Consider the following 17,531-nt stretch of genomic DNA (forward strand, 5'->3'; position numbering starts at 1 on the left):
CACTAGTCGCTCATGTTGGTAATGACTAGGTCTAGGATATTGTTGCCCCTGGTGGGGATGTGGATAAGTTGATCCAGGGCATTGGAGTTTAAGAATTCCAGAAAGCGTTGAGCTAAGGAGTTGGTACACGAGTAGTTTTCCCAGTTAATGGTGGGGTAGTTGAAGTCGCCCATTATTAGGGTGTTTGGTTGAACCCTAATATTTTCCAGTACATCAAGAAAAGAGGAGTGGGAATCCTGGGGCATGGTGGGGGATCTGTAGCAAGCTACAATTTGGATTGTAGTTTTGCCCAGAGTTAGTTGCACTCGGATGCATTATGCTGAGCAACTAGCCTGGAGGTGTGGATATCCTTAATGAATATGGACATACCTCTGCCATTGGTGTTTCGGTCCACATTACATGGCCGAAAAGTGTGGCATGAGTTATAGCCTGGTACTGCAGGGGTGCTCTATGGAGCCTTCAAGCAGGTCTCAGTCACTGCACAGATATCTATGTTCTCCATTTTAAGGAGTGCCTCGAGTGAGTGCATTTTGAGATCTAGACTTCTAGCACTGAGTAGCATTACCCTCAGTTTTTGCTTGCCTGTTCCTCTTATGGTGGTGAATTTGTTATTTGAACCTTGCCTAAAAAAAGGCACTACAGGGGCAGCAAGAGCCTTAGCCAGTATCCGAAATCCCAAGGGCGGACAGGTGCAGGCCATCTGTGGCAAAGCATCGTGGTCTGTCGACCATGTCATCCCAAGCAAACAGATACTGGATCCCCTTAGAATGACACCAGAAGCTTAGCCAATTGTTGAAGTCAATCATTTTGTCCTTGCACTGCGGTATCATTCTGGGCAATGGCAGAATGCTACTCAGGGCTAGGGTCATACCTGCCTGGGCTACAAGATCGGAGAGCTCTTCCATGTCTCTTTTCATGTAGTCCAAGGAGGTACGTCTCGGGTCATTCATGCCAACATGGACAATGACAGAGTCATATTTGTACTTGTTGTGGAGTGACCTGAGTGCGTGGGTTATGTGGCGGATCCTGGCACCCGACAGGCAGCTGACAGTAACCTTCTCCTTGTTCAGCCTGGTGAGTGGGCCATCAGTGTGCCTGTCTATAGAGTCACCTATGACTAATGTGTTGGGTACGTTGTTTTGCCTTATTGTCTGTGGTTGAGTGGCACACTGAGTCTGTGGGCTATGCGTCATTTAGGTTGTGTTGGGGGATGGAGGTCACTTGCGTTTCTGCTTTGGAGGTCTCTGTTGCTTAGACAGATTATTGAGAGCCTCCTCGAATGTTTTTGTGTTACTATGTGTGGATTTTGGTGGTGTAGATTTAGTGAGACTATGTGATGATTGTGGTGGGGTGCAAATGTTTACCTTCTCCTCATGACTGTCAAGTTCAGTCTTGGTTGGAGAGAGCTTTACCTCCAGTTTGACTAGATAAGTGCATCTCTCACAGGTTGTAGTGTTGGGTGGTAGGAGGAGAGGGTTGTTGTGTACATGACGCAATTTCTACATTGCCTCAAGATGCCCAGATTCATCAGAGAGATAGGAGAGAACACTGGGGAGCTGACTCTTGGACAAGCCTATCTTCTGATAGTTGGCAAGAGCCGATTTAGACCTTTGCCAATCGAAACATACATATATATGTATATATATATATATATATATATATATATATATATATATATATGTACATATAACAGTTTAGCAGTTTGGTATAGGCAGACAGCATTTTTTTTTTGCGGGGGGGGGGGGGGTTGTTGTTGCACTCATGCTTACCAACCATTAAGTCTGCAAAGGGCCAAAATTCAGGCAATCAAGAGTGTGCTTTGTGCTCTTGCTGATATTATGATCCTGGCCTCCTCATCACTGTGAGGGCTGCCTACACATCTGTCTGTAAATGCTTGCTCCCCCATATGTGTAGCTACTACCACCACCAGCTTGGGTGGCCACGCCCACATCCTCGACCTAGCTCTCCCCCACTGCATGATGAGCTTCCTCTTTCCAGGAGGGCCCTGTCATTGAAGCTGCTGTGTTAGTCAGATGAAAACCAATACCTCCCAGGATAGACATGACCATCATCACTGCCTGCACCATCACCCAAAATGCCAGTCGAACTCAGATTGCCTGGATTGTAGTCAGATCTTTATCCCACTTTGCCATTTGCACAGGAAAACAGAAGGTATTTAAAGGCAAAATGAAACCAGAGAAATCAGACAGACGTCATGCAGACACTGAGAGAATATGCAAAATCTACACAGAGAGTGAGTACACAGGTAAAGACTGAGCCCTCCACCCTAGAGAGGTAGAGATCTTACCCCTAAGCACGTTATATTTTTCCACTCTTCCAGTGAAGTACTTACATCAGCAACACAAGAAACAATACCACAGATTCAAGTCAGATGTTTACCCTTCCATTCAGCTCAACTGGAAGCAGTACTGCTACACTGTCAAGAATGTCCCAGAATCAAAATATCATATTAAAAAAGAAATAGCTTCCTAAATGATAACATTATAAGCTAAAGCTTCTAAAATCAAAATGCCATGTAAAACCTAAACTTTGTGCTTCAAACTGAATGGTTACCTGTGGGTTTCTAAGACGAAATTCTTTTTCGCCTTCCTTAAGTTTCCTAAAAGGAAGCCATTCTTCTTGTAGCTGGTACTGTGATGAGGTTGTCTCAGGAGTCGTGTTTTCATTTTGCTGCTCATGTTCTGACTTGGGTTTAAAATAATAAGTCATACAAGCTGACTGATCTCTAAAACAGAGGGAAAACAATAATTAAAACTGCTCTCTGCTACCTTGTGCTATGATGTTCCAAGATACTTAACAAGACATTCTTCTCTAGCCTCCTGTTCCAGAAGATAAATGTATGTGCACACTGAGTGCGTGCTGGTGTATAAATATGTATGTCAAATGATCAAAGATACTAATGTCTGAATACAAAACTATTGAACATTAGTTAAAAAATGGTTGAAAAATGAAACCAAGCCTTCACATACCAGTCAAAGAACAGCTTACAACCACCTCAGCTTCTCCTTGTTTACACTTTAGCTCCTCTATCAATTCAACAGTTTTACAACAGCCATCATTACCTTTCCCAGCATTTGAAGCCACTGACTCCTAGTTCACATAGTTCAAAGTAGCAGGTAGTCATTGCAGACTATCCACCACAGGCCTAAGTGAGGCAAAGAACTGCATCCATGATGGAAAAACTTTCAAAACATCTGGGAATGATCACTTGTCTCTTCATTTACTCCATCACCACTCCTTAACAACATTTAGTAACAGACCCTTTTATTACACACAAGTTTCCTTGAAATTATGATCACCCGGTATTGGCCTTTGTTACATCATTATCCTTCCACAGGGTGCCACAACTATGACAAAAGCCTGCTCCCTTTCACACCAGATCACAAAATGAACAAGTATCACTCTGTCATCCATGTCCCCTTAAATGCTACAGAGGACAGCAACCAATGGGCAGTCTCATTACCCAAAAGCCTTTTTGTAAAAGCAAAAACAATCCATTGCACCAACTTAGTTTTCACAAACTCCCAACAGTTAAATCATTGCTTGCCTTCCAAAATACCAGTGAGCCGCAAACTATGCCTCCTTGCTGTCTTCTAAAGTAACTGACTTATGTTCAATGTACACAATTTGAATACTCAACTCCACCAACTTATTCCACTTATTTGCCACTCTCTGCTGCAGTGGTAACAGCAAATCATATTCTTCTTGCAGAAACTTGCTGTAATCATCATTGGATATCTCACGTTCTTTACATAGCAAGTCAGCAAACTCAACATCACTAATATTTGTTGCTGCACAGTTTCCATACCAACATCCAAGTCCATCTACTAGAGTTACACAACTGACTGGTGACTGCCTTATTCAGTAGATGGTGGCTCCATATCCAAAAGATGCCCCTCATGTTCCCTTTGATTCTCTGCATATGTCTCTTCTTCATATTTCCTCTGATCGCAGCAAGCATCAGACATACAATTAATGACTATCACTCGTGAAATCTGTATTAAAAACATAGACTAAAGGCAAAACAACACTAATTCACTTTTACCTCACAAAACCACTAACTAACCTCATGTAGCAGCATGAGATGTCCTCCAGGGGGTTCATTTTGTTAAAGTAACCTACTAAAATCAATTTCTAAATAAACCACAAGATTTAGGATTCAAGCGATCAGACTAAATCACTTCTGCTCTACCCTCAAAAGGCTACATTTTTCCTAATACACTAGAGAGCAATCATCACCATCTCATATTCCCTGACATCCAAAACTTTTTTTTTCTTGAAGCAAAAGTCTACACTCATCTGCTTCAAATCATCTTACTTTGCTTCTGCCTCCATACTCTCTATAATGCTTCACAAAGGCTTTTTCCTTCAGGAGCCCCTAAAGCATGGAATCCCTTCACAATCAACATTAGCACTGCTCCTACTTATCAGCAATTTAAATACCACTTCACTTCATAGCACATTCTGGGTATGCATGTGTACATCATTAGATACAAATTCCTAATGTATTTATGCAAATGTAAGCACAGGTCATCCACTTTGGGGTCAGGTAGTCTAATGCATTATGTTAGGCCAATTTTCTGACTGGACAAACCAGATGTACGGTATCAACATGTCATTCAGTGTACAATCATATACTTGCTCAGTCTCTCCTTCATTGACAGGTACAAATAATGTTTTGACATGATCTTAAGTTCATAGGTTCATAGATATCCATTTTGACATGGTCTTAAGTAAAACATGTAGACTTCATACTGCAATGTACTTTAGCAGGTCATAGCTCCAAAAGGGCCTCTTAGTCCAGCCTACTTACCTGAAATAATAAAGTAAAAAGAATAAGTAAACCAAGTAATACACAAGTATATACTTGCTTGATTACAAGAAAGTCCTACAGTCAAAGCTGGTGGAGGGACAACAATTTTCTGGGAGAAAGAAAAATGGCATTTATAAGTCCACTAAGGAAGATCCTCTCCAGGATCAACTGAAACAATTTATGACCTCACTAAGGAGGATTCTCTCCTGAATCAACTGACATGAAGTACCTGTTATATCCAACATCAAAGAAGTTGTTACATTTAACAGCAAGGATTCTCCCTTAATGAGTCCCAGGTTGGTCTGAGCCCAAGCAGTAACCACCAGTGATGAAGAAGCTAAAGGATAACATAAGCAAAGAGTTCAAAAATTTGAGTCCTGGAACACAAACTATTTCTGAAGTTGAGGTTGAGACAACAATATTAAATGAAGGTCTGCATTGAATACCAAGGGGCAGAAAAATGGTCTACCACTAAATCACATATCCATTTCAGGCAGTCTAAACTGCAGGTGCACACTGAGTATGAGTAGGGCCTCTCTCACCCGGATTCTCCCTTTTTAAAGAAAACTGCAACATGGACACACTGGCTCAGGATAATTCTGACACTACCTTCATAAGGAAAGTACAGTTGTGTACACGTACCATACATACAGATGTTCAAGTGTATTCAGTGTTGCACTCCTGACTGTTGGGATTTCCTGCTGTGAAAGCCCTTGACTGGCCTGATTACCACAGAAAACTGTTTTCACCTCACAGGCTGGAGGACACCCTTACCGACTTCAGTATGCTCATGTATAAAGGGACCCAGCCTGCATCATCACTTCAGTATTTTCTTGACCCACTTAGAAGCCCCCAGGGGTACCCTAGAATGACCAAGTCAGTGTGGATCCAAGGAGGCCCCAAGTGCACTTAAGGTGGGCCAAGGTAGAGTGGACCCAAACCAGGGTTGGGAGGTGTAGGGTCCTTGGTTGATCCTAGCGGCCTACCTAGTAGGCTGAGGGGGTAGGAGGGAGGGAAAGAATACTGCAACAGTGAACACACTTGAACATCTATATTTATGGTAAGTGTACACAACTGTACTATGTTCTTTGTGTTTCACTGTTGCAGTCCTGATTGTTGAAGATTCCCAAAGCTTTAAAGAGGGTGAAAGGAGATTAAGGAGAGGATTCCCTTGCAGGACTGCAGATGCAATACCTGCTTTAGACTTGGAAAAGGTTTCCAGATGGTAGTGCCTTAGTGAAGGTATGCAGAGAAGACCAAGTGTCTGCATACCTTCACTAAGGCACTACCATCTGGTAGTGCCTTAGTGAAGGTATGCAGAGAAGACCAAGTGTCTGCTTCCAAGATTTCCTAAATGGGAACCCCTTTGAGGAATGCTGTAGAAGTAGCTGTGGCCTCAGTAGACTGTGACCTAATCAAATCAGGGGGCTTTTGCCATGATGGCTGTAACAGAATGAGATGCAGTGGGAAATCCACCTGGAAATAGTCTGTTTAGAAGCTGGTCTTCCTTCCGAGCCAGGGGGGAAAAGTAATGAACAGCTGGTCTGTTTTCCTCAATGATTTAGTTCTGTCCAGGTAGAAGCATAGCATCCTACGTACATCCAGACAGTGTAGTAATCTCCCCCCTCTGTTTTCAGGGTTGGGTAAGAAGGTAGGTAGATGAATGGCCTGATTCAGAGACACATTAGTATCCACCTTAGGCATGAAGGAAGGATTAGTTTGGAAGGAGACCCAGTCTTTATGGAAGATAATGCAAGGCTCTACTGCCACTAGGGCCTGCAGCTCTGAGACCCTCCTGGCCAGAGTGATAGCCAGAAGAAGGGTTGTTTTCCAGGTAAGACATTTTAAGGTGGTACAGGCTTTAGGCTCACAATGAGGCAAGGTTAACTTTTCTAGGCCAAAACTGAGGTCCCAAGGGGAGGTGGGTTTCCTCCTGAAGGGCCTAATGTGAATAACACCCCTAAGAAATTGCTTCAGCAAGGGGTGAGAATAAAGTGGAGGATGACTAGGGATATGTGCAGAGATGGGTGAGGCATGTATCTTGATGGAGGAATAAGAGACACTTTTCTCCACTAATTTGGCCAAGTATTCCAGAATTTAGGAATGTTCACAGAATTTGGCTGAAGCTGTTGCTTCTGGCACCAAACTGAGAATCCTGAATCTTTTCCATTTGGCTGAGTAAGATTTTCTGGTGCTAGGCTGTCTAGACTCTTTTAAAATGGTCTGTACCTGCTGATTCAAGTTGGAGGTGTAGTAGGGTGCTGTGGAATAAACCAGGCTGAAAGTCTGAAGGTTGGGGTGCACAATCCTCCCATTGTTCTGGGTGTGGGTGGCCACCCTCTCAGGTAACAACAAAGGTCTTTGAGTGGTGAGCGTGAAGAGGAGGGGAACCAGTGCTGCCTGGGCCAGTTCGGTGCTATCAGGATGGCCTTTGGCCCATCCTCCCTGATCTTCAGAAGCACTAGAGGCAGCAGGGGTAATGGTGGGAAAGCATAAATGAAGAGGTGTGTCCAAGGGAAGGAGAAAGCATCTGTTCTCCATTTAGAAGTCTGCCTTATCCTGGTGCAGAACTTCTCTTGATGGCAAATGTGTCCACCTGGGGGAATGCCCAATGCTGTGTTACTGTGTGGAAAACTTCCCAATGTGTAAGACATTCACTGGGGGGAGGGGGCTGTCAGGGTATTCTTTTTGCCCAGCAGGGATTGTGCCAGGAGGTGCAGGCCTAGGGATTGTGCTGTCTCTCATATTTGCATAGCTAGATGGCACAAGGTGTAGGAATGTGTGCCACCCTGCCTGTTAACATACCACATGACTGTGGTACTGTCTGTTTGTAGTACCAGGACCCCTGGGTCCCATTTGTCCTTGAAAGTCAGTAAATTGTTTTGTATGCCATGAGTTCTTTCCAACTGATGTGCTTCCTTCAGTGTTGAGTGGGCCATAATCCTTGAGTTTGGAGGAATTGGGTATGGGCCCCCCCATGCTGTCTCCGAGGCATCTGTGGTGAGGATTTGGTCCTAGGCCAAGACTCTATAAGGTAGGCCCTGATTTGGGGTACAATCCTGTGCCCACCATGCAAACTCCTGCTTGAGACAAGGTAGTGACTGAGAGCTCTGGTACCACACACTCTTCAGGTACCACTGCAGCTTCCTCAAGTAAGCCTGGCTAGGGGTACCATGAGAATACAGGATGCCATGAACCACAAAGCTCTGAGAAATTCCCTGGCTGTGATGCTTTGATTTTCATGTATCTGTTGGAAATAACTGGTTAAATAAGTGACCTTGTCTGTGGGGAGGAATGGCCTCTGGAGGGAATAGTCCAGGAGAGCTCCCAGGAAGACTGTTTGGATGGAACCAGGCTGGATTTCTTGAGGTTCAGCATGAACCTCAGAGACGTCAGGAGGTCCTGTGTGAATTTCAGATCTTTGTTGATCTTTGGAATGTCTGCAGCTTGTATTAGGCAATCGTCCATGTATGGGTAAATCTGGACCCCCTTTGGCTCTACAATAACCAATGACTGGTGCCAAGCACTTTGTGAAAACCCTTGGAGCAGTAGACAACCCAAAGGGCAATACTGAAAACTGATAGTGACACAAGCTTGCTCTGAACCGATGAAAGCATCTGTGTGATTTTTTTAATAGAAATATGCAAGTAGACGTCCTTTGGGTCTGTTAAGACTGTGACAACCCACCACTGCCAATAAGTAATCAAGGAGCCTCAATTCTCATCCTTGGCAACAAGGAAGGCATTCACTGAGAGGATAATAGGTACACACAGTATTTCCAAGATGCAGCTCTCTGCATCAAGTGCAATTTCCCTTAAAAGCACACAAACACCAGTCAGTCCAGGGCTGGTTTCTCACTCTTTATCCAGATCCCTATAAGGCTGGATCTCAGCTGAACAACCAAGCCAATACCTCCAGCACCCTCTCTGTCAAACCAGTGCGTTGTGTCCCTGCCCAAGTAGCTGACACACACATACTCTTTGAGGTTTGATTTACACATACACACACACCTATCTGGGAAAGCCTGGCATAAGTTTACTAACTATGCCCCCTTCTGCCCAGACTATAAGGCAGTTTTCACTGCCACCAGTCACTCCAGCCAGCTACCTTAAGGCTCTTCCAAGGGTACCCAATATACTGAGGGATATTAATATTCATACAAATGGTAGTTTGACCAAGAGCAAGGCTGATAGGAGTGACCCACACAGTGTCACCAAATAAATATGCAAATACTCTGAAAACTTAAACATCTCTACACAGATCAGCCACAATGGAAGTTTTAAATATATTTAATAATAAATAATAAAAAATAAAAATAATACAAATATAAATTCACAGTGACATCAGAGTTCAAAACCACAGAAAAAATTTAAAATAACATTGCAGTACAGTCTCACACAAATAAAGAAAAACAAAATCTAAACTAAGCTTTTCTATATTCCTGACTGTATCTAAGATAATTACTGCACCTTAAAAACATACTAATAAAGAAAGGCAGATAATGTGTTGAATTGTTCTTGTTGTCAGGTCCAAGACATATTTCCAAATGCACAGTCTCACTCAGAGACTTCTCAAAATAATATCTATAATATTACTTGTGGGATAGCTTGCAGAATTACATCACTTCTTGTCATCTGACTTCTGGTTCCCAAGCAAAACCCCTTTGCTGAAGCTGGCAGTATTTAGCATCTACCTGTAAAAATACTGATACGAGGGCTTTTGCTCAGATCTTTGGCAGATGCTGGAAGTCATAAAACAACTGCATTCTTTTATGCTTCCAGACTAGCAATTAGTTCACCCCAGAGACAATACAGAAAGCTTCTAGTACAAACATTGTGTCTGTAGCTGCAATGAAACATCTTTATAACCTAGCCTATAAAGTAATTTAATTTCAGATATTTTCTAAAGTTTGCTGGATTGAGGTTAGTCATCCGGTTTCCTCTGTTAACATATACATTTAAACAGTTACAATAGTACATGTACATTTCTGTTCTCTTCCAGTAGGGCACACTGTGGATACATTTTAAACACAGCACTTTACAAATACCTTTTCAGCACAAAAATCTGTATACAGCAGTTTGATATACATACTGTTCCAACACATTTGTAACACAAACACCTTATATAAATTATTTTGACATTCACAAATGACATAATTATTTACAAAATTCCAGCTAGCTGTGCTGGCAGTATCTCCTTTCGTCACAGAGACCATGAAAGCCTGAGGAACTATCAAAGGCAGTAATTTCTGAAGTGTCAGCATTTTGAACCTTCGTATCCTGAGGAATTGGTTTAAACCGGACAGGTCCAGGATAGGGCGCCAAGATCCTTCTTTTCTTGGGACTAGGAATAACCTTGAATAAAAGCCTTTCCCTTTTGTTCCTCTGGAACTGGTTCCACCCCTCCCTGCAAACACAAAATCTGTATCTGTTGAAAAGCCTGAGTTCTTTGCTTTGTGGGTACATCTGGGAAACTTGAGTATACTAAGGACTCTTTGAAAGTGAGTTTGTACCCATTTGCAATAATGTTTAGAATCCAATGATCTGAAGTAATGTGGTTCCAGTTTTGGAGGAAGAGAGAGAGTCTTCCTCCTAAGTCTTGGGGTGGTGGTGGGAGGGTAGAGCAGAGGAAAAGAGTTATAATTGCTCTCTGGCTGGGGGCTGTGACCTAGAACTCCCTTGCCTGGGTGTTTTAGAGGTGCATTGCCTTGATCTCTGTTGGTGATGCCTTTGTCTGGAAGCTCTGTCCATTTGAGGCCTTCTCTGTTATCTCTTGGCTGGGTAGGAAAGGACCAATTCTTGGCAGGAAAATTCCTGCTGAACCTAGGTGGTTGTACTTGCAGGATGTCCTTAACTGCTTTCGTGGACTTTGCCTTGTCTTCCCTTTATTTATTTTATTTATTTATTTTTTTAAGTACTACCTCTGCTTTTGGTCCAGAAGGTCTGTCTTTGTCAAGGGGAGCATCCAAAAGGTTAGCCTTTACATGATCAGGGACGGATTGCTCCCTAAGCTATGCAAGTCTCCTAATTACAGAACCAGTGACAGGCATCATAACCACAATGCAGAGATTATTTAGCCACCTGGGAAGTGCAGTAACACAAGTCCAAAAGTTCCTTAGAAATATTTTTATCCCCCTTGGTTGAATGTTTTTGCACTATGGTTTGCTGATATTTGATCATATGGAATTGACAGCTGAGGGCCCACATAAACAGGGTAGCAGAAGTGTATACCTTTTTTCTGAACCTGCCTAGGGCTCTACGCTCCTTGTCCGTGGGCAGGGGATTCTTGGAGACACTGGCCCCAGCCCCTTTAGACCCTGCAGTAACAACCTCTGGATCAGCCAAAGGATATTTAAAGAGATATTTATGGGTGTCTTCCACCCTATAAAATCTGTCTGGTTTCCTAGGGGCAGGGGGAAGTGAATCCGGGTTTATGGAGGCATCCTGGAACACATCCTCTACCACATCCAAAATGGGAGGGATAGCTAAAGGTTTGTCTTCAGGGAGGCCTAAGAACTCCCTAACTGTCTTCTTGGCCTGAGGGTAATCTTGTGCTTCAGTAAAAATGCTGCTTCATAGCATGAAGAGTTTCCCCAAATGTTTGATCCTCTGGAGGTGAAGCCGAGGGAAGGTTCTCCTCAGAATCCGATTCCTCAAAGGATGTGTAAGAGGGTCCTTCCTCTGAGCCACAGTCTTCCAAGTCAGAATCCCCCTGGACAGTAAGGGATCTGGGAAAAGATCAGTATAGTCATCCCTTTTCCTTTTTCCTGGGGTGGCTTCACCTGTGGACTGTCTTGCCCTTACAATGTTAATTAAGTCCTCAGCTAACAATCTAATCCTGTTGGGATCCCCTTAATTGGGAACCTGTAGGCCAAGGCTGAAGCCTTGCCACACTGCCTTTCTTTGGGGTGGGTTTGGTCTTAGGCCTAGGTGCGTCCAATGCCCTGGAGCCTGACTTTTGTTGGAAATGCACCCGCGCAGGCCTAGGCCTCATTGAATCACAGCTTAATGAGCGCTTGTCAGAAGCTGTGGCCTGCTGAGCAACCTCGAACTCAACAAATGAGCTGAAAATGTGAGCAGTGAAGTTGAGGGAACCAAAGGCATGTCGGACTCCAAATGGGTCTCGACAGAGGCCTGGGTTGTTGTTTCAAATGCTGAAGGGGGTTGCAAAGGAGCCTCACCTTCTTCAACAATTATCAGTCTAGCAGGAGAGTCAGCTAGAAAGTGACCATCTTCCGACGCCTTTGACTTAAGTTTTTTCTCTTTTTTGTACTTATGAAGCTCAAGATCGGGATGGCTGGTGGACTACATCGGATGCAGTTCAACTGATTTTTGTCTTAGAAAACAAGCTAAGAATTTGGCCCTATGCCTAATCATTCTAGTATAAAACCTAGCACAAAAATGACAATTACGGACATTGTGGTCCGGGCCTAAGCAAGTAGTGCAAAGAGTATGGAAGTCTCTGTGTGGGATTTGTTTACCACAGCAGAGACAATTATTTACTTTATCTGACATGAGTTAAGTTAAACAGAAAAGAGTTCCCCAACAGGGTACTCGTCTTTCTGTCAACTTCTCTCTGGTATGGACCGACCAATGCACTTATATACTGCTTCGGGCTCTGGCAGTAAGCAAAGACTGAAATGATAATACAGGCTGGCTCCCTTTATACCAGAGCATACTGACGTCAGTAAGGGCATCCCACCAGCCTGGGAGGTGAAAACATTTTTCTCTTAGTTGGGTCAGCCAAGGGCTTTCACGGCAGGAAATCCCAACAGTCAGGACTGCAACAGTGAAATACAAAGAACATATATGAGTTCATCATTAAGTGTATCCTAAATTTATGAAAGACAAAATATAGTTTCCTAGACATTACGGTATGAAGGTAAAAAAGCTATGTGTAGATATTGCCCATCAGAAAAGTATCTTTCCAAATCTGAATATCACCAAGCTAGCAATCTTTTAACAGTTGACAAGCAAGATGCATTTTTTTAAAATAAGGATAGAGAAGGAGTTAGATGACCAGCCAGTGGTGAGCTATACTTCTGCTCTTCATAAGGTCATAATGCACAAAGATAGCCAGTACATGAATCCTGACCACAAAATAACTGAAATTCAAGGTATACAGGTATCCATGGTAAGCTCAGACACTCTGCCATCTGACTGACATGGGTAGTAAGGGATACCAGTTTTCCTGAATTAAGAACTTCACTCACTTGGAACAGAAAGATCTCCAGCAGCCTCAATAAACTCTTAAGAACTCAGTTGACAAATCAAGCAATATCAAGAGATTTACATCAAAAGCCAGGCCCAAAGACTGAGCCAGGTTCCCCCCATCCCAAGAGTTTGGGGAGAGTCTTCGACTTGACTTGGACTGGAAGAGTCTCGTCTACTGCAAAACATCACAGAGCCTGAAACTTGGCCTTCTCAACCAGAAAGGGTCAACATGAATAAGCTCTGGTGTTTCCTCCATGAACTATGTTATTAGAAGTGGAATCAATGGGAGTAGCATGGATGTTTACATGAAGGTGTGCTGGACTCTTCACTTCCTCTGGAGAGACAACACATTCGTCACTATCTCCTCCTTACACTGCTGTAACAAGCAGAAGAGTAGGATTGCATTCTCTCAAAGAGTAGAGAGGACAGCCTCTGAAATGCTGCACTTCTGAAGACCCTGAGCAGGCACACACTCTGCACATATATCTACAAGACAGGAGTGAAGATGCAACTCAATGTCCACCAAATTTACTTACATGGAGATGTGAAATGCTGAGGCAGTGATGCCTCCTGTCTATGACATACTACAAGAGGACTATCACCTTTCTACACAAGGAGAATGATCCTGTGCTCTCCTGTTTTATACATACACTAAGAAGGACTACTTACCTGACTAGATGAGTAGCTCCAGAAATTGCTCTGTCTCCAAGGTTTTCAAAGCCAAAAAAAATGCTATTTACACCAAATGACTTGTTCTGCATCATTGGAGCACAATATCTGTAATGTGAAAAAGCCTCCAGCCAACGTGATATGTCTGCCACCAGAATCCAGGCTGACTTTGGCTGCAGAAAGGAGAGAGTCAACAGAAAACTGGTAAGGACTGTCCACAACTTCACAGCTTACTGTCACGTGTCCAACATAAAAAGAAGGTCAGTGAGTATATGGTAGCACCAAAACCATTAACACCCAGCAGTCCACTGCAACATTCATATCCTCAAGAGTGTAAATGGCCCCATGGACACCATGGCAGCAATTATGCTCAGAAGAAGCAGAGTCTAAGTTTGAACCCTGACTTGTGCAACCTCCTGGGTCCTTTGCCCAAAGGCAAAAATAACAGGCACTAGAGAATGTCCAGTTTTGCTTCATTAAAACAATCCTTTGAGCAAAAAGGATAAGTACTCCTCCAATTTTAAAGACCCACATGCACTGCAACCATGGAAAAACATACTGGAGTGATGACTCCAGGGAGTACCTGGATGGTATTACCAGCAGCCAGTCACCCAGGTAAGGAAACAAATAAATCTCACTCTCCTGCAATGCTTCAGTAACCAGGGCTAACACCCTGGTAAAGACTCTGGATGCTGAAGAAAGCCCAAATGACAATGCTTTGTACTGGAAGTGATGTCCACCCACAGCACACTAGCACTGCCTCTGTGGATAACCAAACATCAATGTGTCAAAAGCTATCAGTCATTTCCATCAACTTCAGGCACCAGTACTAACAATGGCACGAGTCCCTGCCAGGTGACTATTTGAAAATTAATGAGAGAAATGTGCTGACTGAAGTCAATGAGGTCTAGCATAGTCCGTAACACAACTGTCCCCATTCAGGACAAGAAAGGGGTGACAGCAAACACTTTTCAAACAATCTCTTCATCCTTGAAACATTAGCCCCTAATTGGTTGACACACAACTCAAGACCCCACCCACCGCTTCTCTACTGGCAGTACTCCCCACAGCCTATTAGACACCCTGCTTTTCCAACCCAAACCAATAGCAGCAGTCCTTAGGTTCCCATGCTACAGCTCTGTAGATGCGCTTTGTGAAATCTTCCAAATGGTCCAACAGTGTACATACACAACTAATAACTCTTGATTCATCTGTTTTCTTGTTCCTGTAAATTAAAGATCTAATGGCAAGGAAGCATTTCTACGTTTAACCAATGGCATGTTTTCCTTAACATTTTAATGGTTTCCTGAACATTAATTTCATTTATGTTTTTTTTTTTTTTTTTTTTGGATTTTAAATGTTTGTATGAATACCAGACACACTGCCAATGTTGCTTGAATTCTTGAATTACTACACAGCGTTCATCTGCCTTGAACCAAGAATACAGATGTAATGTTTAAAAAAAAAAAAAAAAAAAAAAAAAGTATGAGAATTCATTTCTTTAGTTTGTTTAGTTCCTAAGTTTTGTGTTCTGAGCTGCGGCAGTCAGACCCAGTCCCACTTAACACAGATGGATTGTTGCTGACTAAACGATAGGGTGTTTAGGGCTCAGATTTTTGTCCTAACAATTGTAATTAAGGAATACACACAGGTGTAAAGACAGCTGAAATGGAAAAAGCTACCAAAAGCAGTACGCTAACATAAAACAGCAAGGGATAATAAGTAAGAGAGGCATATTAGGAATATAATGTTTTTTGAAGAATGTTAGGGGTTGGTGCACTATGGATAATTTAGAAGCTTGAGAGCTTTTTGTTCTCCACGACCTCTAGTAACGGCCGAGTTGGATCTAAGGTTCAGATCCAAACCCAACAGTTGAGGACTGAAAGAAAATTGACATTGGATCCAGTATTGCACTTGAGTAAACCTTACTACAAATTGTCTCCTGCTCATTTTCCCAGAGCTCCCATCTAGTGGGCACCCTCACCACACTCTGTGGGGGTCCTGAGTTAATCCTGCTCCATCCCTGGCAGATGAGATTTATTTTGTTTTGCACTTCAGTTAGCTGAGTACAGAGTGCCACTGCTTTATTTGTTGATTTTGCCTTTAAATCTTTCTAAAGTTCCCTAATATTTGAAACTGCCTTGTCAAGACAGTTTAAGTTGTTTTTTTGTAACATTACACTTGCAAGCAATACTTCCTGATGTTATTGCATCAAGAGGTTAGCAGTGCCCTGTACAGACACAAGTTCCCAGAAATGAAATTTTACCTATAAAACTTTCCTTAGAACTAAAACCTGTAACGTTGTGCAGCTAAAACAAAGCCACTGAGTGGAAACAAGCTTAGAGCAGATAGTCTGCACACTGAACAGCACTATTATCCAGTCATAGCACAGTTTAACCTAGTCTAGTGCCAAATCCCAGAGACCACTCAAGGAGACCTCTGTATAACCCAGTCCACGACCTAAAGTAGCACACCCAAATACAGGTCCGGACAACATGGATATGCAATTTTCAAACATCTCTGCAGCCAGCTTGGTAGATATGGGCATCCTGAGACAATGTAATAATTGTCTTATGTGCACGGACAACCATTTAATCATTAAAAAAACAAACAGAGCATGCTAGAGATACACAATTTCAGTGGAGGCATAAATCTTGTATACAAAAAAGGTTGTCAAGAACACAAATACTACATCCATCACACTGTGTCCACTACATGCATAGACCAATCTATGCTGAGCCACAAAAAGGCAATCTTCCCAAATCTCAAAGAACTCCTAAGCCTGGAAACAGCCAACACCTACTCCAAGCAATCTCTAAAGCTCTCATCAAAAGCAACACCAAACACCACACATACGTACGCCTATACACAGTGGAGCCCCAAAAGGCAAGCCAACACGTTATCAAGGACTCTTGTCATAGGGGGCTCCATTATACAACACACAGATACCCCCACACCAGACTGAACAAGGAGAGGATAAAGGTTAGATATTTATCTGGAGACTGGATCTGCCAAGCTAAGCATACACTCAAATCACTATGCCACAGGTATTACTAGTATGATCGTGTCACAGTCCATGTGGGAGTTAACAACCTAAGATGTACTTCCCTGGACTATATGAAGACACACATGTTTGATCTGTCTGAATATGTCTCAGGCAAGTATGTGCCCTGCATTGAGCAGCATTTTACCTTCACCAAGAATGATAACATAGAATGAACAAAAGATGACGGACTTCAATAATTGGCTTAGTTTCTGGTGTCTTTCCAGGGAGATTCAATATTTGTCACCATGGGAGGACATTTTATTTATTTTACTTGTTATTTGATAACTGGAAAAGTCCATCTGAGCCAATGGTCCATTTTCAGTGGAGGCCCATTGAGAAATGTTCCATAACAGATTCAAAAACATCTAAACAGTAGTTGATGAGTAACTATATACAAGAGGAGAAAAGCCCAGCAATAGATTAAATATCTTACAATGAGTTGGGCAGAAAAGCTCCACAAACATGCACACACATTTTACAACAGCTGATAAATAATTATAGACATGGAGAAAAAATCCTCACATCAGATAAAACACAATCAGATTGGAATACATTTACAGAATATTACTAGAATAAATTGCAATCAAGAATACAATATGTACTGCAAGACACCTTCAGAAATAAACGTCTGTATCAAGTAAACTAATAACACAGTTATTCAAAAATAGTGACTACATTTCTAATTATATATAAGGAGGAGAGAAATATTAGAGTATTCTACTGCCAAAATAGACAGGAGAATAGAATGAGATGAGCAGGAGGGAAAATT

The 17,531-nt window shown here is 42.5% G+C and overlaps 1 protein-coding gene across 7 annotated transcripts in view; it reads right to left on the bottom strand.

The window, feature by feature from the left end:
• PAFAH2 (platelet activating factor acetylhydrolase 2) overlaps nt 1–17,531 on the bottom strand; it is a 1,159,086-nt gene that overhangs the window by 502,282 nt on the left and 639,273 nt on the right. For all 7 annotated transcript variants that reach the window (XM_044060057.1, XM_044060056.1, XM_044060053.1 and 4 more), the window contains one exon: nt 2,575–2,746. In XM_044060057.1, the coding sequence (XP_043915992.1) occupies nt 2,575–2,746 (172 nt within the window). The remainder of the gene's footprint in view (nt 1–2,574; nt 2,747–17,531) is intronic.

The sequence above is a fragment of the Protopterus annectens genome, chromosome 1.part2, assembly GCF_019279795.1.
Source record: "Protopterus annectens isolate FY-2018-M chromosome 1.part2, PAN1.0, whole genome shotgun sequence".
NCBI classification, from domain to species: domain Eukaryota; kingdom Metazoa; phylum Chordata; order Ceratodontiformes; family Protopteridae; genus Protopterus; species Protopterus annectens.